The sequence below is a fragment of the Rhopalosiphum padi genome, chromosome 4, assembly GCF_020882245.1.
Source record: "Rhopalosiphum padi isolate XX-2018 chromosome 4, ASM2088224v1, whole genome shotgun sequence".
Taxonomy (NCBI): Eukaryota; Metazoa; Arthropoda; class Insecta; order Hemiptera; family Aphididae; genus Rhopalosiphum; species Rhopalosiphum padi.
Genome location: NC_083600.1, coordinates 37,357,237 through 37,383,186, shown reverse-complemented (window position 1 = coordinate 37,383,186; position 25,950 = coordinate 37,357,237). Strand labels below are relative to the sequence as shown.

Below are 25,950 nucleotides of genomic sequence, written 5' to 3'. Positions count from 1 at the left end.
TTAGTTGGAATCAACAACTTTTTTGTCAAATCAACTTCCAAAAACCTAAAGATACAATCTAGCAACTCTGACACTTACAGATCGATTATAAAATGCTTAAAAGAGTCTAAAGCTGAATACCACACATTCCAGGCCCAGGAAGACAAATCCTTCCGTATAGTTGTTAGAAACTTGCATCCGTCTACCCCAACAGTTGATATAGGTATTGCAATTCAGGAAATTGGATACACAGTTCGTAGTGTTACAAACGTTTTACACAAAACCACAAAAAATAAACTTCCGATATTTTTCGTTGACTTAGAACCAGCTGTGATCAACAAAGACATTTTTCATCTAAACTCGATACTTAACACAAAGATTAAAATAGAAGAACCGTACAAAAGACGGGAAATTATCCAGTGTATAAACTGCCAAGAGTACGGTCACTCTAAAACTTATTGTGCATATCCCTCAAGATGTGTTCGCTGTAACTCCAACCACTCAACTTCAGCTTGTAACAAGACCAGCGATCAGCCACCTGTATGTGTACTCTGTGGGGGCGCTCATACTGCAAACTATCGTGGATGTCTAGTTCACAAGAATCTGCAGAAACTCCATCACAGCAAATCCAATTCAAACAATAAATTCAACAAAAAAAGTAATATTAATTATAGTAATATTGTAAAGGGGGAAGGCGTTAAATGTGATAGCACCCATACTTCTCCTCCTGATTTAACAGACACCTCGTCATTCCCTCAATTAAGTCAAAAACCTCCTCAAATTAAATCCCAAAAAAAAACCTCTCAAAATAACAATGAGAATTCACAGGAATCTATAGAAATCCAATTATCCTCGTTCATTTCTGAATTTAAACTGTTAATTAATCCTCTCATATCACTCCTCACCACAGTTATAGAAAAACTTGTAAAATGATGGTCAGTCATCAACTTAACTCTAATGTAATTAAGGTACTACTTTGGAATGCCAATGGAATAAAACAAAATGAAACAGAATTTTTAAATTTATTACAAGAAAAACAAATTGATTTAGCACTCATCTCGGAGACTCACTGTAAACCGTGCACTAAACTTTTTTTCCCGGGCTATATGGTTTATAGAACTGATCATCCTGATAAAACTGCTCATGCAGGATCTGCTATAATAATTTCATCTAAAATCAAACACCATCTTCTTCCGGCTAACCAAACGCCTACCATACAAGCAACTAACATCCAAATAACGTTGAATCATATACCAATTAAAATTTCATCTGTATATCTTCCTCCATATCCTGCTATTAACTCAAAACAATTGGAAGAATTTTTTAAATCCCTCGGTCAAAAGTTTTTGATTGGGGGTGACCTCAATGCCAAACACTCCCAGTGGGGTTGCATATCTGATAATTCAAGAGGTAAAATATTACAAAAAATAATGAACAATAACAATTATACACACATATCCCCAAATGGTCCCACCTACTGGCCCCAACATCTAAATAGACACCCTGACATTTTAGATTTCTTCATCTCAACATTACCCAGTTATATTAATTTCTCTGTCACCAACTTAAACGATCTTAGCTCTGATCACACTCCTGTCCTGCTGCAACTAAACGTAGCTCCAGATCTAAACCCTATGCATCCGTCTTTATCACAAGGTCCAATAAAATGGAATGAGTTCGCTGAAATCATGCAAAATACCACCAATTTAAAAATTTCTCTTAAATCAAAAACTGACATAGAAAACGCTGCCCAAGTCCTCACAACCTCGATACAATCAGCTATATATAAATCATCACATCCATATACTCCAAGGAGTATAAATCAAACAAATAATCAAACCTTACCCATCCATATAAGAACTTTAATTTCTGATAAACGTCGTGCTCGTTCTAGATGGCAAAAGTATCGATACCCATCTGATAAACAAATATTTAATCACTTGACAAACACCATCAAAAAATTAATATCAAAACATAAATCAGAGTTTTTTGAAAAAAAATATCAATCCCTAAACACAAATGACGGCTCACTATGGAAAACCACAAAAAACTTACTTAATATAAAACAGCAAATGCCGCCAATAACTGGCCCTAACAGATCCATGGCTATTTCTGATGATGAAAAGGCAAACCTTTTTGGCGAACATTTCTCTAACATTTTCAAACCTCATACTGATATACATCCCAGCACTGAACACCTTGAAAGAATCAACTCATTTATAGACAGTCCTCTTCCAATGTCACTTCCAGCAAAACATACCTCACCAAGTGAAATCAAATTTCTAATAAGTAAATTAAAAGAAAAAAAAGCACCCGGTTATGATCTTATTACCAACAAAATTCTAAATAATCTACCGAAAAAGACAATCATCCTTGTAACTTACATATTTAATTCCATGTTACGAATTTCTTACATTCCATCGATATGGAAATTATCAACAATAATTGTTATTCCTAAGCCCAACAAACCCAAGAATGAAATCACGTCTTATAGACCTATAAGCTTACTGCCTACTCTTGCCAAATTATTTGAAAAAATCATAAGATTAAGAATAAGACCAATACTCCAAACCTTCAACATAATTCCACACTCCCAATTTGGCTTCAGAACGGGTCACTCCACTGTACACCAAATTCACAGACTAACTGATCAAATTTCATCTTCATTTGAAAAAAAGCAATATTGCCCTGGAGTGTTTTTAGATGTAGCCCAGGCGTTCGACAGGGTATGGCACAAGGGTCTACTCTTTAAATTAAAAATGTTCTTACCTGCCCCATACTTTTTGATAATATGTTCATATTTAGAAAACCGTACTTACGCAGTCCGGTATGGTAACTCTGTCTCGTCATTCTACCCAATTGAAGCAGGAGTTCCCCAAGGTAGTGACCTTTCTCCCGATTTATTTAATGTTTACACGGCTGATATTCCTAAAACCCCAAATACTGTTATAGCCACCTATGCTGACGACACTGCAATTCTCTCACCTGGTATTGATCCTGTAGAAACTGTACATTTTTTACAAACACATTTAGACTTAATAGACAAATGGTCATCCATCTGGAAAATCAAAATTAATCCTGACAAATCAATTTATGTTCCATTTACACTAAAAAAGTCCATACCCCTTCCCCTCTATTTTCAAGGAATACAAATCCCAATATCCTCAGAAGTAAAATACCTCGGTGTCCTAATTGACAAAAGACTGACCTGGGGTCCTCATATCAAGTCAAAAAGAAAAATCCTCAATAGTCGACTCCACTTACTTCGCCCAATTCTGAAATCAAAATTACCCTTCCACACAAAAATAATCATCTACAAATCCTTATTACGGCCTATCTGGGCTTATGCTATCCAAATTTGGGGATGCGCTAAACCATCTCAAATACGTACCCTCCAAGCCTTCCAATGTATCACTCTCCGAATTATCTCTTCCGCACCTTGGTATGTATCAAATTCCACACTCCAAAATGACTTCAAAATAGAAACAGTAAATCAATTAGCCACAAAACACTATAAAAAATTTCACTCTAAATTACAATGTCACTTTAACCCTTTAATCGCTGAACTTGCTTCCAACTCACTTCCTAGTAACCCCCCACGCCGCCTAAAGAGAAATTGGTGTCGTGATCTATTGAATGATTGATGGTTCATTCCATTTAATTTAAATTTAATTTATATCAAGTCAATAATTAATAAATAATTAAAATTAAAAAAATTAATTAAAAAAATTAAAATAACGTTGGGTTCTATCACTGGATGGCCTCCCTCCTCATGTGTTCATGTTGTAAATAAAATTGTATGTATGTGTTCAAATTTGCTTATTATGCCTTATTGTAGCATAGATTGTAAATATTCTAATAATAAAAAAAAAAAAAAAAAAAAAAAGTTCTAAGTGAAAAAATGATAAATAACAAATAATAAAAGAGTATTGTTTGTAGAAACTATTTATATATTATACCGTGTATTCAATGTTAAAGGTAACAGGAAATATTTCGAACGCATGACCTTTTATTTGATTCGGGTTTTTTTTACAGGGTACAGGACATATAAATACAAATGTTTTTGATAAATCCTAATTTTTAACTTTTTTTTATCTACGCATGCGCAGTAAAATAAAAATTTCTTAAATAGGAACCACCATTTTTGACACTGGATTTGGATTGCTTTATTTTTTTTAAGCAACTTTGATCGTTACAGTTTTTTGATATCTTCAAAATTGGCATTTTTAAGACAGTCGAAAGTTTTAAATTAGGTGATTTGTAATTATAGGTATTATTATGATAATTTATTTTGATTAAAACTACAAGGTGTATTTATTATTACATCGAATTTATAAAAAAATATCATTGGAATTTATCGATAAATTATACCTAAAAATGTGTGATTAAGATAGAGTGCTGAAAATGCGATAATTACAAATTACCTAATTTAAAACTTTCGACTGTTTTAAAAATACCAATTTTGTAGATATCAAAAAACTGTAAAGATCAAAGTTGTTCAAAAAAAATAAAACAATCCAAATCCAGTGTCAAAAATGGTGGTTCCTATTTAAGACATTTTTATTTTACTGCGCATGCGCAAATAAAAAAAAGTTAAAAATTATAATTTATTAAAAACATATGTATTTATATGTCCTGACGTCCTGTACACTGTAAAAAAAAACCCGAATCAAATTATCGAAATATTTCCTGTTACCTTTAAAATTGAACACATGGTATATAGAATTACTTCTTGTATATTTACTATTTATAGATTACGAGTAGTGAGTACGTACCTAATGCTATTTTCTATTGCTTCACAACAACGATAATTTAATGTTGGTATATAATTTATCTAAGAAACTATAATTATCATATTATTATTATTATTACTTATAAGGATAGATACCTAAACAGATTAGGACATTCTAATCAAATCATTCAATTCTCAGATAATCTCACGTGCTGTAGAGTGTAGACAACGTTACCTACAATTTATTGATACCTTCATATTAAAAGATTTTACCTAGTTTTATTAAATTTATTTATTAGTAGGTTTTTTTTCATTTATTTAGATAACTGATTATATTATATTATATATGAAATATTATGTACATATGCATAAATTATACACGAAAGGTATATTATAGGAAGTGACGTGTATCTATTATAATTCATAATTCTGTTTAATATAAATAGTTAATTTTTCATTTAAATTTTAAATAACTTAAGATTATCTACTAACTAAATTACTTATTTCATTAATTTTAAATAATTTAGGGGCTAATTTTAAAATTGAGGGTGTTAAGCACACCCGAGCCACCTCCAAATTGCGCCTATGATTATATAGTATCCACGCGTAAACACATTTTATACCGGTATTATTCATTAGTTACAATAATTTAGATTTGATTATAATAATTAATAATATATAATAATATATTTATTTCCAAACCGATTTGCAATACAGAAACTCCAAGTCGTGTGTAGCTGTGTTCGAGACTTCAAGTCACGTTCGTCGTTTGTTGCAGCTGCGTTTCTGTAACCAAAAGCTACACCTTTGTGACCACTTGCTGTTACACAGTCGCGTCCAGGAACTGTTTAATCTGAGAAAAATAACCTAATTATTATATCTTGAAATAATAAAAGTTAAAACTTATCACATAATGTTAAATAGGTAATACATAATATATAATATTATATGTAAGAAACAGGCACGGCACTAAGGGAGGGGGGCTCTAGCCCCCCAGAAAACAGTTCAGCCCCCTCGCCAGCCTCCCCCCACTGAAAAATATGTACGATATAATAAAGTCATAAAACATTATAAATTGAGGAATAAATTGAATTTATTATAAATTATAATAATTTAATTAATGAAGTTTGAACAAATAATATCTTTGGTCTTATTTTTATTATGGATTAACCTACTAGTATTGTCTAATAAAGAAAAAATTTACTACAATTTCAATAAAATATGTTTTGAAATTTGTAAAATAAGAAAAAATCTTTTATTTTTTTATTATTACCTTTATTAAGTACTAATTACACTGGATGAAAATAAACAAACAAATGTATCACAAACCATTGCATTAAAGTTGAGTCAAACAAATTCATATGTTCATTACTAAATACAATTACTTAAATAAAATTACTTTAATTTATATTTATGAAATGTAAGTAAAAAAACATAATCATTCATTCACAAAGGTATGTAATATTAAAGTTCCTAATAAAGAAATTGTCATTTTTGTACATCATTATTAATAAAGTTATTGAAGGGCTGTGATTAAAAATGTTCTTACATAAGGTACATAAAAAATGTTTGACATTATTCTTAAAACATTTTTAACTATTTAAAAGTTTGTAGTTTGTACTATATAACTAATAGCTATATTATGTTATGTTATATGATACGAAAATATTAATATTTTATTTAAATAACCTCATTGATTGCTGAAAAAACCTTAGCCCGTGTAAAAAAAAAAATATTTGCCACACTCTGCCCCCCCCTGAAAAAAATTCTAGTGCCGTGCTTGGTAATAAATAAATAAAAACAATAGATGTATTATTATTTTCTCTTTAATTTCTTAGAGCATTTTAAAGCCTAAACTAATTAAAACCAATACATACATATTTCTTACACGTAATCTGTTAAATTTTAAGAATGTCGTTTAATTAATTATTAAAATAGAATAAGTATTTATTAAAACTATAAACAAACTTTTTCATTTATACTAGATTATGGAATTCACAACAAGTTCTTTTAAAAAAAGGTTTTTACTGTTAATTATTGTCATTACAGTAGTAACATTGAATCTATTTTTTCATTGGTCCAAGTTATATTCATAAAAATAAATACACATTCTATATGAGTATTAGTTACAGGTTTATGTATACATCAAAAGTTCTACAAATTAATTTCAACTGTACCGTCTGTACCGACTGTATACCTATCAAATTTAAATACCTATAACAAAATTGTTTCAAAATTCTTCATATTATCTTTATTTTCTTGATGCATCCAGAGAAATAACTAGGTATTATTAAGAAAAAGTTAGGTTGGATCTACAAACCGTTCGTTGAAATCTGGTCAATAAACCATTTATTAATATTACAAGGCAATTAAGGTCATATTAACCAACCTCTTTGTTGATTTGAATATAGGTAAAATTAACCAAGTAATTGTTAATAATACCAACCATGGTTATCTCAAATCAAAACACTGATTTATTCATATCAACAAACCTTTTATTATTTTTACTATAGATAGTTAAGTGTATCATACAAACAAATATGTAGAATTAACAAAATTATTTTTGATTTAACAAACTGTTGTTATTTCTATACAACACACTGTAAGGTAGAAACAATATAATAATAGTTGATATTACAAACAGGTTAATTATAACTTATTATAATATAATAATTAATAATATAAAATAATAATAATAATAATAATAATATTATTATATTAAATCATTGTTAACATTATTAATTATGCTGATATTAATTAAAAGAAAATCAATACAAAAAGAAAAAGAATTAAGTATAAAATTGTACAGGTATAGCACAAATGTAAAAACATACCTATAAAAATATAAAAACTAAATATTTATAATTCAACTCCTTTTAATTGTAGTAGATACCTAAGTAAAATAAAATTATCATTTTTTAAATATAAATTCTATATTGTATAGTTGTTTTTACAAAATATATTTATATGTATAATATATTTTTCATTATAAAATATTTAAAATAATCAAATGTAATTAACCACTAGAATCTAAACTCTTTAAATTTGTATTCAATTCTGAACAAATTTGTCTGATCAAACTACAACTTCTATCATATTTTGTCAAAATTTCGTAATAATAAATTTATAAAAACCAATACATTATTGCACTGTAAAAGATATTCTAAATTGAATACATGGACAATTTTCAAACATATGTCTACGGCTTTAAATGCTGAGAATACTTTATATTTTATATCGTCAAAGTAAATAAGTATTTGGATAGGATTTAATAATGACCCAACAATTAAAATGCAAGGTTGTATGATATTTTTTCTAAAATTAATTTTAGTTCTACTGCAGTAGGTGCTACGATGATGAATGAGTTTTGTGAATCTTTTATTGAATATTTGATTGTTGATTTTTTGCCTTGCTCGTCCAAAGTAACTTTTTTGGAAGTAGGTAAAAATAATGAATGTAACAAATATAATGAAGTCAAGGTAAATAAAACAGCCATGGCTGTTGCATTTCTATTATATTTACAAATCAATTTCAAATCACCACTATTTCATTAAACAGCTCAGATTCATTTATAGTGACGTTTGAATTTATATAGTGAATTACTTCTATAACGTTTATAAAATATTATCTTAAACAAAATTGTTTTTAATATTTTTAAAAGTTATTTTATTAGTTTTTCGAAATTTTTCTATATTACTGGGTTGTTAGGTCATTCATGTATATATTCTAAACACAAGTATTATAAAATATATTCCTATAGTTTTGTTGTATTAAACAGTCATTTCTTAAATTATTTAGTAATCTTTACTATTTTCTTTGATTGTTAGAACATTTTCAGTTAGCCGGCCTTAAATCGTAAAAATTAATGAGTCTACTACATAATTTACTTCAATGACAGATATTTGTTTTGCTTCTATTTTTTTTTTTTTTGTATAGATAATTGAATAAAATAGTTTACTTAGTGTGCAAAAAAAAAATGAAATATTTAGAAAATAAAAAAGGTTTTGAAATACATTTTTTTAAATAACAGGTATTTTACAAATAGTCCAGTAATAGAAATAAAATGTCTTTAATGCTTTTTTTACTGAAATTATTTTGACTCTAGATATAATTAATAAAGGAATGTTAGAACAAAATACAGGACGTTTTAAATATTTTTTGATTATTTCTCAGGACACAGAACGTCTAAGCGCCCAAGTAAATTGGAAAGGGTGGGTATATCAACCAAATTATTTGAACTGCCCATTTCAATTGCATTTGGCGCCACTGACGCCGTCTGAGCCAACTGGGGGGCCGACAGGATATTAAGCCGGCACGTATTCTTTTTTTACCTAAATAACAATATTCTAATTTATTCTATATACATTTTATTAGAATTAAAACATTAAACAAATATATTATTATTGCAGGTAACTGGTAAGACAAGTAGGCACCTACTAAAATTAATCAAACAATATTTTTGTATTTAATAATTTATCATTGTTTAGTGTTTATTATCTAATACTAAAAATCAATTATGTTTCGAATTTTGTATTGTAATTATCTATGGGGGCCCTAAATTTCTAATTAAATTTATCATTTTTACGTTTCTAACGAGCAGCAATATGCTGCCATATTATTTCGGGTGTTATGATATTGGTTTGAATTATTTTATTTCAAATAATTACTAAAAGTATATTATATGTAGGTTGTAGGTATATCCATAATATATGCATTATATACGGTTGTATGTAAACTGTGACAAATAGAAAATTAATATTATACAATCTGCGACAAAACCGATAAGATACATTATACAAACTGCGAAAATTTGCTTTAACTTTATATATATAATATTTATAGATACTATGTTCATACCGATACGATAACATATAGGTACATACATGCATCATTTATACGTATGTGTTATTATGTACATTTATAATTTAATTAATATGTTTTGTTGGAGACAAATTTGTAAGAAAAATCCTAATTTATTTTCAAGTTGTAACGCAATTTACTAAATATCGGTTCCTTCCCAAGTACTAGTTAGGTTATAGTACGTGCTGTGTCGTGTAATATTGTATTTAAAACGGAATTTACAAAATTTTTTAGCCAAAACGGCAAACAATTATTGGTACTAAACTGCTAAACAATTTTAAATTTAAATTTAAATATAATTCCAAAATAAGGTTATTCAATATGAATTTGCTCAAAGAAAACATGCAGAGCTAAATTGGTCTTAAACAACGAGAATATTACTCTACATATATACAAGAGAAATCATTTTTGGTACATAATCTATAGCTATACCATAACATATATATCTAATTAAATGATTGAAGTATATGTGTTTTATCGTATCGATTATGTACATAGTATCTACGAGTATATATATATTATATATAAATAAAAAAAATTGTCACAGTTTGTATTGTATAATGTTTATCTTATCGGGTTTGTCGCAGATTGTACTATATATTCTTACTATATGACTATAATGTTAATTTTCTTTTTTGCGCAGTTTACATATCCACTTTTAGAAAAGGTGTAATTTTGTCGTAGTTTACCATCTCTCTTATGTACCCGTTATCACAATAATAATACACAGTGTCCGCAGTCGCAGTGTCGGCTCTTCAGTTGCTGGGTTTTCAGGCTTTCAGCATGACTAAAGATAGTTATATTTAATCGTGGTTTTCAGTCATTGGTTCATCGTTTCTATCATCAATAATTTATCATTGAATTCAAATTGAACATAATATCCATTTTTGTTACCGAACGACCTCAACCAGCAAAGCGAATTTTCCGATTTTAACTTCAAATAGACACGAGACAAAAATGTTAAGATTAGGAATTTTTGCCAATTAAATAAAAATATAATATCTACTTATGCATCAAAAGAATTATAGTTAAAATATTTGTATTTTCTTCTTGGATTGTGATAGACAATTTAAAAATTGTTTAATTAAATTACCATAATTGATGGGGATTAGTTCAATTTTGATGTTTAAATACGGACTTACGCTTATGGCATAATTATATCATAAATTATAGTACCAAGATATATACTATATAGTATAATATTAACTCTAGAAAATAAGTTAATGAAAATTAGAAAAAAAATAATTAGTTGAGTCTTCAGATGCAGACACCCAGAGCAAAAGCACAGTTTCTTAAAGTTTCCTTTCACTTAAATACGGCACTGCGTATGCCCTTGAATTTTTTATGATAATAATTTTTACATTAATTTGCAAACGTAAATTTTTAACTGTCATTATTTCGTGCTTAGGTGAGCAATGTGAGACGATTATGTACAATACTTACCAGAGTACTTTGCATTATCACTATTTATGAGTGGTGACTGGATTTAAATTATATGATCGCCAAAAACCGCAATACACTTATACACACTCAATATTCTACAATATATCAAGCAAAGTAACACAAAGTTCAAATAATCGTCTTCGTTTTCTTGCGCTTTCATAATTTAAATCTTGAATTAGGTGTAGTGGCATCCATAACTCGAGAAAGACCAATGTATTGTAAGACTACAGTCTGTAATATCATAAACTAAATGTACATTTTAATCTATGACAATATGTTTTACAAAATTGGTTTCTTTCCTTTTTATTATTTATCGTGAGTTCCTATTGTATAAATAGGTAACTTAATTGTTCACTTAGTTTTCTTTTTGAGTACTTTACATTTACCAATTTAAGTCATAGGTCTGTGTCTGTGTGCGTGAGTGTAATGTACATAGATATTAAGTAATGTGTGACCATAACCAGAGAAGTTTTGTTAATGATAAGGTAGCGCTTAAACCCAAAATTAAAAAATTAAGTCTTGAAAGTTTTGTGTAATAGTTACATATGCAAGAGTATTAATTAACCATGTATTCAGACATGTATTATCAATTATCATGTTAACAAACTATATTTGAATTTTTAGATAAAAAAAAATTCAAGTATAATATTTCTTTATTTCCAAATATGTACATGTATAAAAGAGAACTTAGTTCAGATTTTATTTTAAAATATTTAGTATAAAATTAAAATAAATATATTTTATCCATAAAACCTAGTCTATATATACATGAAAATTTTACATAACTGATTCCATTTGTTAAAATTAATGTACTTTTAAATAATAATGGTTTTGATTTTAAAGTAACAACCAAAACCATACTTATTTACATAAAATCTACAAGTGTTTATTTTTTTTTATTTAAACAAGTGATTAAATAAAAAAAACTAATTCACTAAACATATTTCCAAAATAATTAAATAAAAAATTACATTTTCATTTTTTGTTAAAATAGTTTTAATGACGATAAGTTAAGAACTGAACCAATAAAAGTTAAGAAATGAAAAAAAATATATTATAATTAACCTTAATTTTGTAAATATACATTTTTTATATCCCATTGAAATAATATAAACTTATCATTAGGGGTAAAATATATATCTAGATCATTTATCGTATTGTTTACAATAACAAAACATTTTTTAGCTTTTTTCAATTTGAATCAGTCATACATAAGATTTTAAAAACCTTAAAATATAATGTCATACTATTAATACAAATAAAATATAACAATGTATATTAATAATTGAGTTATTCAATATTGTTAAAATAACTAAAAAAAAAAAAAATTGGTATTGAAGTCAATAGTATTCTATAGTGTATACTATTTATCCATTTCCAAAGCAGCAAACTGTTCTTCGTCCATTTCAGTTACCATTAAGTTACCATCAGGTAATTGCAACACAACTCTTCGTGGACCACCTATTTAAAAACAAAATTGTTTGTTAATTAAATTAATTAATTTCTAAACTCAAAAGAATAAAACATGCCTCCAGGAGTTGGCTCTCCAGCATCAACAATTTGTGCTACTAATTGATCTGATTCTTCTTGTATAACTTGTGTAGGTTCTTGTGTGAAGTTTTCATTTGTTTGTATAACAACTTGACCTCCTTGTTCTGTTGCTGATACAGGTACATATTGACCAGTTTCATTATCTTTCATATACATATTTCCCGCATCATCAGTCACCAAATTTCCCAAGTCAAGCTAAAACAAATATTTGTTGATTTAATAATTATAGTATGAAGCATAAAAGTATGAAAATTGTTTAAATATAATTATTAATTAATATAATAGATCAGCAGCATTGTTTCTAAGATCAAAACTTAATTATGTAGGATTTTTATTTTATGTATTTATACATACCTGATGAGGCATTAGTTGACCAACGGTATTGCCAAAATCATCCAATGCTAACATCCCTTCTTGATTTTGGTTGGTTTGCATCATACTATTACTATCTTCAGTAAGGTATACACACTGTTGTCCATCTCCTTCATTTCCAGCTAATAACACTGTACCTCCACTAGCAGCTAACTGGGCAGCAGATACCTAATAACAATATTTTACATTTCAGAAAATCATGCTTAATGATATTTGGATAAAATTGAATTGAATTAAATCATTTTAAATTTAATATTTATACCTGATAGAGCATGCCATCATCTCCTGTTATAGTAATCATACTCTCAGTATCATCAGCAGACAATATTAATCGACCAGATTCATCTGTCAGTATAGCCTGTTGTCCTGGGAAAGGTTGAGTAATTTGTTGTTCATGATGATGTTGTTGTTGCTGTTGTTGTTGTTGTTGTTGTTGTTGTTGTTGTTGATGTTGCTGTTGTTTCTGTTGTATTTTTCGAGCTGGAACGTTTAGAGAACTATGGGATTTTGTAATTCCAGAGCTCACATGTAGCGATTTATTACTAAAAAAAATGAATTTTTAATATTCAGTTATACCTACCAATTTATCTAACAGAAAATAGTTATAAATATAATATATATAAACACACCTGTTATTATTGGGTCTAGAATTAGTTTTTTTCATACGTAAGCCAGAGTTTGAAGCAGCTGGAATGTCTTTATAGTTAACAAAACTTTGTCTAGCTTGATGATGTTGCATCTGAGGTGTACGATTAATGTTTACTTTTTCAGGTTCACCAATAGACATCATAGGATTTTGATTTCCTAAATGTCCAGTTCCAGGTTCCAACTAAAAAAAATTATTTATTTATTTATTTATTCTTTAATTACATTAAATAAAATAAATGCATACTTTAATTATTGTTGGTAACGAAGAATTGTCATGTTGTCTACCCATCAAAGATGATTCATCAATAGTTATCATTGTTTTAGGGCTTGATGGTGGAGTAGGCTCTGGCGTTTTTTCGCCTTCAGCTTTCATTAACCTTTTTCCAGTTGTAGGACAAAGTGTTAATGGTCTATTTGGACTATTAGGTGGAATTGAAACGTCTGAAATAATTAATAAAATATATATTTTGACCGTTAGTGTCATGACAAACTTTTGATGACAAACGTCATGATTATGCTTTACATAAAAGCCTAATTTATACTGCGGCTTTTAACCGCTGCTGTCGTGACCATAATGTTGCGTTTTCTAAAACTATTATTTACTAAAAATAAAGTAAGAATAATAACTATAATTTCTGAATCAAGATGTAAGTCATCAAAAATCTGTCAAAATGATAATGAAAAATTTGTTTCAAAAGAAAATCTAAATATTAAGAACCTTCTGATGGGAAATGGTCCGACAGGCCGCCGTCATCAGTGTCGGATGCCGTGTCTTCCCAAAATTCTAACTGCTCTAGGGCGTTATAAGCGTAAGCACCTGGAAAATATTGGCCATGAACAGCAGCGATTAATTTCGCACACTTATAATTTGAGATACCCACTATTTACAATAGCTTTTGTTTTTATAACATATGAATTATATTGTTATCTAAAATAAATTAATATTATTTAATATTTATAATTTTCAATAATAATTAACAATATAAATTGTATTTTATTAAGAATTTAAATATTAAAAAATAATTAATTCAATTAATTTAGTGTAATCAAATATAAATAAATACATATAATACAGACAATATTTAAATTATGGCCATAGGTAAATGCATTATATGAATTTATGGATAAAATAAATCGTATCTGTATTTTTGACAGATCTGAGACCTCATTTACAATCTTTATGGAATTATTTTAAAAAACACCATCAACTTTTAAGAACAATTATAAAGAATCACATGGTTAGATACAATAATTATCCATAGTAGCCATGAAATTAAATATAATAAATAATTAAAATCCAAAAATAAAAATTAGTAATTCAAAAACTATAGTACAACATATAAAATATTCAATACACAACAAATAAAAACAAAAGCAGTTTATGTTTTTTTTATCAGATAACCAAAACAGTAATTATAAATAATGGCAGTATTATTTAAAGGAAAATAATTGTCTTTTACTAAAAACAATAAGTACCTTGTTGGACTACTCTGTTATTAAGAGTACGTCTAGGAACAAATGTCATATTACTATGATGAGGTTTCATTCCTGGAGAACCTTGATGTTTCTAGAAAAAATAAATAAGCATAAAAATATAAATATTTAATTCATATATATAACATAATAAAGTAAAATGTTAATTTCCATTTGAATACCTGAAGCAATGATTTTTCAAACTCTGGATTAGCAGCAGCAACTTTGTGTAAAAATGGTCTAGGCTTTACAGCAGCTTGAATTTTTGTGGTTGGAACAAATGGTCTAAGTAATGTGCAATATAATTTTAATTTTTGATGATGAATAACAATAATAAAAATAATTAACATACTTCTTATTAGCATAGGATTTCATTAAAGGAGATGACTGGTTTACAGCCTCTCTAGCTTTGGTTAGGTCAAGAGTTTTTTTTTGTGGTTGCAGAACTTGAGCTCCATCAATATATACCACTTTGCCTTTTTTTGGATCATCCCTATTCTTCATCATTAACATCATACTTTGAGTCTTATCACTTACATTTAATCTAGTAAATCCTTCATTGTTAGAATATATATATATGCCTGATTGTGGAACTTGATTAGTTTCTAATTTCACAAAACCCTTCGATGATGCTAAAGTTACCTAAAAAATAATAAAATAATAAATTTAAAACAATTGAAAATAAAACTTAAAATAATAAATAAATACATTACTTGAGTTAAATGTGGTGAAATTTGCAAGAAACCTAAATCAGAATTTCTATGATAATTGTTAAAATGAGCTAAGTGCGTTTTAATTTTTTTAATCCGTTCTTCTCGTTTTAACACAGGAAATACTGATGTTCTTGTGATACTTCTTGAAACATTAAACTTTATGCGTTCCTCCATTGTTAGTTGACCTTAAATTATGTTAAAATGAGTATGATATTTTTTAATAAGTAACAAATATTATACAGTTCATTTATAGTAAATATTAATGCATTTAACTAACTTCTAATAGTAATTTTCCCACTATTTGGGTTAGGATCTTCATTTTCACTAACTGATGCATTAGATTTATGTAATGATGGATCATCCCAATCTTCATCCTCAGAATCGGGATGAAAATATTTTTTCTTTAACACAGGAGTGTCTTCGTCTTCTTCATCTTCTTCTAACATAATGTAATCACGTTTTAGAATGTTTGGTTGAGAAGGTTTACTTTCAATAACTTCTTCATTGGCTTTCATTGTACCACACCAATATTTAACTTGATCCAATGCTTTTTGTTTACTGCTACGAACTGGTCTCCTATAACAAGATTATCAAATTTAATTTAGTAAAATAAAGTGAAAGAAAAGTCAAATCATTATTATTCAAAATCTAGAAATTAGTTTTTTTATACAATATATATATATATCTAATCCTTATTGAATTAAAAAATGTATGAATAATAATTTAGTTCCAAAACTTTCTGTTTTAGAGTAAAATAATTTAATTTTGAATATTTATATCAGCAGTTACAAAAACATTCTGTTGAGCATTTGCACGGCTTCAGCATGCTAACCAAATGATCAAATTTACAATAATAAAGAATATTAATTCCAATAACTTTAATGATTAATACATTTTAGATTATAATTATTTTAAGTGTTTGTTAAACATTTTTATTAACTTATATTATATCTATTAAATTTCACAACTACTTAAATAATTACTATATAAATGTTGAGTTGCGTAAAATATTAATCAATTTAATGGTTTACTTATATTAATGCATCAATCATAGGCCACTAAATCATATTTAGGAGATTATTAGCTCACAATAGATTAATTAATGTTATTAATCTTACCCAGCTATTCCAATTTGTTCAACTTGTACTTGTGGAGATACTTTAGGTTTAACAATATTTTGGATCTGCTCAATCTTTCGTGGACGTCCAGGTCCTGCCCTCTTTCCTGGGGTAGAAACAGTACCATTTTTTACTAATGTATCTTCATATTGCTTTATAAGGTGAGTACAAGCAGACATATTATCTGCCGGCTCCCAAGTATTCTGCTCAGGGGGATAACCTTCCCATTTTAATAAATATTCAAATTGTCTTTTTTTCTGATTAAAACGGCGTGCAACAACTCTTTCAACTACAAACTCTTGGCCTGAAGGAAATTCCCCACTAGGTTTCATACCCAGTGAAGGCTGTTCATCTATATTGCCATTTGATGCACTTGGATCAAGTTTAATAACCTAACATTAAACAAAATTATTTAAATACTTAGTCAATAAAATATAATTAATACCAAAAAATGTAAGCTAACCTTGTTAGGAATAGTTTTAGCTAGCTCATCATAAGTATTAATAGTTTTGCCAGCTTGTATCCAACAGTTTTTTACGCTTTCAGGTAGAACACACCACATTTGATACACTTTCCATGCTTCTTGATTTTCTGCTATATAATAATCAAAAAGCAATAAAAGTTATACTATTAAGTAATGAATGTATGTACCTATTTGTTTTGTTTGAGAATTTTTCCATAGTAAAAATCCAAGAATCTGCGGTTTGTTATCCTATAATAAAATATTTTAATTAATAAAATTAAAAACAAAACTGTACACACAATAGATAATTGTATTCAAAAACTTAAATTTCCATGAAATTAATACAATACAATAGTTTTAAATTCATACAAAATACATAGGAAGTTAATTGTGCAACACGTAAAAATTAATAATTTTATTTAAATAAAAATAAGTACCGAGGTATTTTGGTCTCGAAATGCAGATATTTTTTTACATCCTCCAAGTTTATGATCTTGAAATTCTTCTACAAAATGAAATCCTATATGGCATAGACCACATACCAATACGTCTACATTGGTAAGCTCTTGCTTAACAGCTATCAATCAACAAAAATTAAATTAATACAAACTAAATATTGATATAATGAAAAAAAAATATTACCACTTCCATCAGTTTCCACTTCATCAACTTTTGTAGCTAGTGCTTCATCTACTTCTGTACTCATTATTGCTAGATGTAATTTCACATAGAAACCGAAATGCTAAACAATTTAAAAGAATATTACATTAAAAAATGAGTACATCATATTTTAAATATAATAACTATTTGGTATTAATAAGTTACTTTTATTTATTCATTATAAAAGATTAAAAATAAGTTAATTATTTTTTTATACTACTTTTGACATTAAAAACATGATTAAATAAAAAAATTTACCAAAATTTCTAAATATTAGAATTTTAACTACCTATAATATACCTAGTATCTATTTATAGTTAGTTATTCATGAAAACATATACTATAGGTAAACTATTGTAAGAATTATAGAAGAGTGTACTCAGTGTTTGTATATTACATAGGATAGAAATTACTTAAAATTTAAGAACCACCTAACATCAATAAAATACAATACTAGAACTTTTTACTATACTAAATTCAGAATAAATCACATAAAATACATAGATACAGAATTTAAAATTTAAAAAAGATAAAGATTAATATAAATAGGTGAACTATAAATTAATTTCCCCAAGTCCAATTTCATTGTAGAATGACTTCTATTATTTATCAAACAACACATCATAATAGAGTAGCACATTATAGAACAAACTAGTATTTTTCTTGGATGAAAGTAATATAATAGTATTAATAAACAAACTAGAATATCTTTAAATCTACATCACACGATTTTTCAGCTAGATTCGTGATTAAAAGAGTATTTATTGGAGAGCGTACACTGGAAGAACATCAACAACAGATGGAAAACGATACGGGCGGACGATCGGTTGCCGTTATATATTAATTACCTGTTAGAAACTATAGTTTTTCGTTTTGGCGTTTCCAAAGCGGCGGCGGTGGATGGCAGAGCGGACTTTAACGCGTACGGAAAAATGGCGCCATATTTTTACAACAGCTCTCGAGACCGGCGGCAGTTGATGGGTGAAGTGTAAAACTACGACGGCCGGTAACAGTATCCGAACACACAAGTTTTGAAATTCGCGCAAAAACACTGTTATCAAGAAAAAGCTCGGAAGCTCGGGGGGAGAAAAAAAAATCAACAAGAACGTCGACGACGACAAGGTACCAACAAATTTTATAACCTAAATTTAATCGGAAATCGAAGAAATCCGAATAGAGAACGGGCCCGCAGATGAAAGAGAAAAGCGCGCACTCACGGCAAACGAGCACACACGCACGCACGGACCTACGCAACACGCACGCACACACTCACAGTATCGCGTCCTTTTTTTTTTTTTTTATATACACGTTATTATTTACTTGAAAAATTTTCCCGGCCACTAAATAGCCGCCGCCGCCGCCGATTGACCAACTATCGTAAAACGGTACGCTCTGTGTTTAAGTTGGTGCCTACTTGTTCGCGGCGGGTAGCGCCCAAGAGGGATGATAAAATATTCCTAGAGATCAGCGTGAATAAAAAATTGTCGATCGGTGGCGCGAGCGTGCCGACCGATTTTTAGTACTTACTTAACTTGTGCGGGATGCAATTTTCACAGATAAAAATTTATTCAAAATTCGTGTTGATACGAAACCGACGTCAAAATGGAGGACGAGGCGGTTGCGGTCGTTGTACATAGGTAGCGCCCGCGAGCGGAATGTTGTTCGCGCCGTCCGACAAGCCCCCATTGGACGGTTGCAGTCACGTGACCGCTGCATCGATTCCTGGCCGTCGCCGTTTCGTAACGGACCCGCCGCCGCACACGCACGCACACACTAGCACGCCGTAACGTACGACACTCGCACACGCTAACGCAAACGTACCAAATATCATGTCGGCGGCGTACACGCTGCCGCGCACCAACGCTCACGCACGCACATACACACACACACACACACACACAATGCACATGCGTTACTCCTCCCGCGACGCTTACCGCCCGCCGTTTTGCTTCGCCTTTGTCAATTATTGTCGTCGAGGTCCGCGTTTTATATTTTTACAACAATAAATATTTTTTTGCGCTCGACGCAGTGCAGTGCACTTATGCTTGTACCCACATGCTCACTACCATTACCACATATTCTAGTACAACTGCTGTAACAATAATCATTATTCATTACTTCATTAGTAATTACTGATTACCATTTGGCATTTACCATTATGGTATTATTATTATCGTTAGTCTGTCCCATTTTAAAAAAAAAAAAGTTATCACAATAATGAAAAACAAATCGAAGCAGACATTAATAGTTTATGATATTCTATTATCGTTTACACTTTGCCCAAGTATGCACCACAATCGTCTACGCTCTCACACATCATAAAAAAATACATAATATATTGTTGCCCACGAGTTGTTATTTTATTAATTACTTATTATGCGTGCAAACCTATGATAGTGTTTTTATTTTACGTGTTGTATTTCTTGTACTGTCGGACCTGATCGTTTTTACGAAATTCACGACCTTTTAAACCGTCCACGAACGCATTTATAATTATACATGACCCGCGTTGGTAGTACATTTAGTTCAGAACGTGGTAGGGACCTCTTTTTCGATGTTATAAATATTATTAATACATGGCGTTGCTACTTGTTGATTTCTATTATATTTACTTACCATTTTACCATGCCTACCCTCATGGATGCCATGAATTGTGATAATTACAACCGTGGAAAACTCGTATAATAATAAATGTGCAGGATAATTTTGTGCGCTGATAATTTATGAAAAATTTATTCATTATGCAAATTATTAGCTAAGAGTTAAATCTAAATTAATATGCACCTAATGCAATTAATGAACTTAAATTATATACATTTTTATCTCGAATAATCAGTAAATTTTTTAGGACCTAGCTATTTATATATACAAATTCACTCTCAGTGTATATACTTATTAACATATAAAAAAATGCATTTACATTGATTCATTGAGACTATAGTCTTACCTGCCTACTCTTAGTACTCTCAATCCTTTTTTTATTTCATGCTTACACAACTGATTTTCACTGATTACAATTACACATTTTAATAACTAATAATTAAATATGAAATAAATACTGTATCTGATATTATGATGGTTAAATGATATAAAAAAAAAAAACAATATTTTTAAACAATTAATTAATTAAAAAAAACCCTATTTATACATTAAAAATAAAGAAAAATATATTATATTATTAATATAAAAAACATCTATGAAATGAATGAATTATTTTAGGCATTGTAGCATTAAGAATGATTTTATGGTCTCTATTATTAAGCAAGTTGACAATTTTAAAAAGCATACAAATTTGTACATGTTAAATAATTATATTTTTTTAAATAAAAAGTTTATTATATTAAGTTATAAAATTTATATTCTGATGTACACTTTATTTAGAAAATATTTAACTAAATTTAGTTTTAAGTTCAAGCTTCAGATTCAGATTGCTTCAATTTTTCTGCAACAGCTTCAACTCGTGTGCATAAAGATTTCAAATTAGAATTCATTTTAACCATATTTTGATTAATGTGAGATTCTATAGTTTTAAGAAACTCTTCGTTTTTTTCAATATTTTGAGCATTTTCTGTTTGCTGAGCACTCAGGTTGCTAATTGTCATCACTAATTTTCCAACTGAAATAAAACATGATGTTATAAATAAATATGTTAAAAATATTGGGTAGTTAAATAATGGTGTATTTAAATTAATATCACATATAAATATTTTTAATTAATAATTTCACTGCATTTTAAACACACGAAACTATGTAGTATAATCACCTTTTTGGTGCAATGATTCTAATGCTACCATTCTTTGTAAGACTTCTGGTAATAAATGTGACTCTTGAGTTGCTTTTAAAATTATCTCATAAAGTTCATTTATTTTTTTATCTTTTTCGGGATCTTGAGAATCTAATTTTGCTGCTGTTTGTTCAAGTTTGGGTAGCAAATTAGAAACTCTAGTATCTACTGCATCTAATTGAGATGAATTAAGAACAGATAGCTGTCCTAATAATAGTCGAACAGCCTCAATCAAACCACCACTCTCACAAACACCTAAACGTTTCTGAAAACATTTTAAAAAAGAATTAAAAATCATTAATAGAAAATGCTTGATAATTTATAGAATTAATTTTTATTTGTAATCTACCATTTTCGACCATAAATTTAATTATTTATTGTCAGCTTCAAACAATTTACAATTGATATATAATTAAAACTTAGTAGTCGGTACTCGGTAATTGATTTGAGTATATTTAATTAATATATATTAATATTTGAAACATTGTAAGGGAAAAATGTAATTGAAAAGAAACAATTGATTTAAATAAAGATAGTAACAAAAACATTATAATTAAGTCACATGATTTCTTTAAGTCTAGTTCATAAAAGAAAAATAATATACATTGAACTATAAACATGTTTAATGAGATCTGCTCCATAATTATTTAAATCAAAATAAACAATATTCTTACTAGTGTTAAAGCACCAGTTCCAATTGTCGCTTCCAATTTACGTAAACGTTCTTCCAATCGAGAAATTTGAGAAACTTGATCAAGTTGTGCTTTATTAGGTCTTATTAGTGCTTGAAAATTTAATGCCTCAGAAACACTTTCTGTAGTTGCTTGTGGTTTATCACTACTTCCTGGCCGCTTATTTAGCAATTCAGTAATAGTTTCTACATACTTTCTAAAAGACACATTTGAATATAATTATAATCAAAATAAAAAAATATTTATGGTTAACATTGGAATTAATTTTAAATAACAAAAAATATATTCTGTTTTATTGAAATTTTTCAAGTGAAAAAATCTTATAATTGAAATTACTTTTCTAGTGATTTTTAACTATATATTACTGAAGAAAAAAAATATTAAAAACTAATTTGTAATACTTTCATATTACAGTGTAGTATAAATTATCAGTACTTCAATTATTTAAACTACAAATTTTTAAAAAAATTAATATATTTGTATTTTATATCATTATATTATATATTTATTTACTTTATCATATTATACTTATATATTATATATACAGTACATGAGTTTTATTTTTTATTAACTAAAACATTCATGTTCATTGTTTGATTATCCATATCACTCTAGGTTCCCAATTAGAGCGGATAATCGATGCTTTATTGTATTTTAAATCATACTTACTGTAAATTATCAATTTCAGATGTTCCTAATTGTTGTCCAAAAGACTTTTCTATATTTAATGTTGACAGTTTCAGCATTACATCTTGTACTTGAGGCCCAATGTTAGTACATGATTGCTCATCAAGATCATTTTTATTTTCCTAAATAAATAGAAAAATGTATTTAATCTTATTAGTTATCACTGGGTCTACACATAGTATATAATTAAATTAGATATTATATTAATTCAAGATAATATACAATTAAAATTAACCTGCAAAGAACTTATTTCTTGAACCAATTCTTCAGTTTCCAATTTCAATCTATAATACTTTTGTAATGGAGTTTCTTTTTCTCCTTGTGCAGCTAATTCCCAAAGTTGGCTTTAAATATAAATATTTTTAAATAATAGTGTTAAATTAAATTAGGTTAATTAAACTACTAAATACTTACTTTGAATTATATCCAGTTTTTAGAGATCTGCCCAATTTATCAGAAAAGTCTATATTGTCTGAGTTGACAACTTTATCTTTAAAGTGTTTATAAGCTTCGGTTGGAACCAATTTGATACGTTCAATATCTTCGTTGTCCTTTATTGAATATTAAAGTTATATTAATTCACATGATGAAATATTGGTCTTAAGATTTGAATGCATTTGTATATTATTTTTGGTTGATTACACTATATGGTTTATTGGGTATTTTTTGACATATTTTTTAAGTTTCCTTTCATATAATACAAATTTAATATTTTTATCTACAAACATAGTTAAAAGTTCAATATTTCTTGACACCCATAATATTAAGTAATTCTGCTTTTATATTTGGAGGTTTCAAAAGGCATTTTTTCAAGAATAATACTTTTTAATAGTATCGAATAAATAATTAAAAGAATATTATGTATATCATCAACAATTTACATAACAAAAAATTTTACAAAAGCTCTTGCCTTTCCATAAGCCATACACATTCCTACAAATAACAGAATAATGTATTAAATCTTACCTCTTCTGCATAATCAAGTTGTTGGTCATCTTCTGGCAATTCAAAAGTCTCATAGACATCAGGTTGGTCGTAAGCCTTGAAATAAATAAATTATTAATTATCTTACCCTGATATTTAAGTAGTAAAATTAGCTTAGGGAATAGACAATTTTTTATCGTAATTGTATTTAAATTGTAAACTGAGTTGTTCCAAAATGTATAATGAGACTTGATATATTTTAAGTTTGATGTACATTAGAATCACTCTAATTCTATGTTAAGTATTCGAGATGTAGCAAGTATTAATTATTATTTACTAGACATATTTTGTTATACACTTTAACATAGAACATAGGTATCATATAGTTTTAAAAATCTAATTTTTAATAAAATATGTGTACATTATTTTTTTTTTTTTGGTAATAAACTATTAAGCAGTATATGTTTCGCGATTATTATAATATTCTAAAACTAAAAACCTATACTTACAATTCCACTTAAATGAGCGTATTTTGAATCAACTGCCATCTTAATAATGAATATTATTTAATAGAGACTATTTACACTTAGGTACTATGTGAAACTAAAATATGTGATTCGTGATTGACAGATATTAGATACTAAATAAATAGCTAGAGTGCCCATATACTATAATATCCCATACACAAGACTTACAAGTCAACTTACAAGGTATCATAGATATGATAGATAATGGAATAGGTGTTTTCATTATCTATATCTCTGTATCAGTGGTATCACTATACAATATCAACACACTTTTGATGGCACACTTAAAAAAGCGCGCGGGCGCAATCTATCTGGTACAGTTTGCCCTCAAAATATTTAAATATATTTTTTATTTATACTTGAATATTTCATATGTTTGTCAGTTTGCCTGCTTTGCCGCTGCTCATGGTCTTATGCCAGTGAGCTGAACTATATCTCTTACATCTTACTTATATTCTATGATACTGAGTATTGAGTAACGTAACGTAATGTCAAACGTGAAGGTATAAAATATAAATAGTATTTATTGATTAATAAACAAGTAGGTATGTATATAGACCTAAAGTGCACGAGACACAGGACGTATACATGAGCGGGACGTGGAGATCAGATCCTCTTTGTGTACTTTTTACTTTTTTAATAATAAGTACTGTAAGAACTAAGAACGTAAAGAACGTATAAAAAACTACATACAATAGCTTTCTAAATTATGGTAGGTATCAAAAAAATAATAGCTACAGACTACAATTACAATTTTTATTTTTTAATCTTTGGGTGCTAAGGATAAATAATATCAGGATAGTATATGTGGTGCCCCTAAATCCGTGGTTGTGTAGGTTACTAGGTTGTAGTCTACACTGCTTACACCTTAATTCGGGTCTGGATATAGTACAATACCTATTCTATATTGGTGGCATATAGGTTATAGGTAAATAATATTTATAATCATTGGTATTAATATTTCTGGTCTGTGGACTGTGATGGACGATAGTTAACTGTTGCTGTGAATCTGTGATGCTGTCGCTTGTCACTTAGTCCCAACTTTGAACTTGCAAGTTACAGTGGAATGATCCCATGATAAAGCTATTTACCACTGTCAAACACTTGAAACACTATAGGATAATCAGACGTGCATGATAGTTTATTTCTTTATTTGGATTTGGAAATTCAGTTGCTCAAAATGATTTTGTCATACAATGTAGGTATGCGCTTGCATACCCTGTGGTCAGACGCTTGGCGCTTGGGGGGCACATCGCACATGAACAATGTCTCAGTTCATAATTTAGACTGGTTAGTAGTTATAGAATGGTAATACGAGTATGGA

The 25,950-nt window shown here is 28.4% G+C and overlaps 2 protein-coding genes across 5 annotated transcripts; both read right to left on the bottom strand.

Annotated features, from left to right (window-relative positions):
• Positions 1-11,649: 11,649 nt before the first annotated feature.
• On the bottom strand, positions 11,650-19,699 carry LOC132928451 (uncharacterized). Of its 4 annotated transcripts, none has more exons than XM_060993121.1 (18): positions 19,540-19,699; positions 17,995-18,094; positions 17,790-17,929; positions 17,541-17,601; positions 17,353-17,483; positions 16,890-17,281; positions 16,049-16,347; positions 15,772-15,956; positions 15,411-15,700; positions 15,241-15,343; positions 15,062-15,152; positions 14,304-14,402; positions 13,830-14,026; positions 13,567-13,766; positions 13,200-13,479; positions 12,920-13,105; positions 12,544-12,760; positions 11,650-12,475 (listed from the first exon to the last, which is right to left on the bottom strand). In XM_060993121.1, the coding sequence occupies exons 2-18, from the start codon at positions 18,056-18,058 to the stop codon at positions 12,378-12,380; spliced, it is 3,033 nt and encodes a 1,010-aa protein (XP_060849104.1). In that variant the 5' UTR covers positions 18,059-18,094; positions 19,540-19,699; the 3' UTR covers positions 11,650-12,377. The 4 variants fall into 4 exon arrangements, with proteins under 4 accessions (XP_060849104.1, XP_060849103.1, XP_060849105.1 ...); XM_060993120.1 differs by lacking the exon at positions 19,540-19,699 and adding an exon at positions 18,861-19,517; XM_060993122.1 differs by lacking the exon at positions 19,540-19,699 and adding an exon at positions 18,861-19,516 and having other exon boundaries at positions 17,353-17,480.
• A 1,017-nt stretch (positions 19,700-20,716) lies between these two features.
• Positions 20,717-24,838, bottom strand: LOC132928452 (dynactin subunit 2). The gene is made up of 8 exons (XM_060993125.1): positions 24,609-24,838; positions 24,142-24,216; positions 23,590-23,726; positions 23,411-23,519; positions 23,158-23,297; positions 22,471-22,684; positions 21,776-22,061; positions 20,717-21,628 (listed from the first exon to the last, which is right to left on the bottom strand). Exons 1-8 carry the CDS (start codon positions 24,645-24,647, stop codon positions 21,423-21,425), a joined length of 1,206 nt encoding a protein of 401 aa, XP_060849108.1. The 5' UTR covers positions 24,648-24,838; the 3' UTR covers positions 20,717-21,422.
• Positions 24,839-25,950: the final 1,112 nt, after the last annotated feature.

Coding starts and splice junctions, on each gene's coding strand:
- LOC132928452 (XM_060993125.1), bottom strand. CDS start 24,647: ATGGCAGTTGATTCAAAATACGCTCATTTAAGTGGAATT. Junction 23,298..23,410: donor AAGAAATAAGTTCTTTGCAG/GTTAATTTTAAT, acceptor CTATTTATTTAG/GAAAATAAAAATGATCTTGA. Junction 22,062..22,470: donor GAACTGGTGCTTTAACACTA/GTAAGAATATTG, acceptor AAATGTTTTCAG/AAACGTTTAGGTGTTTGTGA.
- LOC132928451 (XM_060993121.1), bottom strand. CDS start 18,058: ATGAGTACAGAAGTAGATGAAGCACTAGCTACAAAAGTTGATGAAGTG. Junction 17,282..17,352: donor CTAAAACTATTCCTAACAAG/GTTAGCTTACAT, acceptor GTTTAATGTTAG/GTTATTAAACTTGATCCAAG. Junction 12,476..12,543: donor TGGAGAGCCAACTCCTGGAG/GCATGTTTTATT, acceptor GTTTTTAAATAG/GTGGTCCACGAAGAGTTGTG.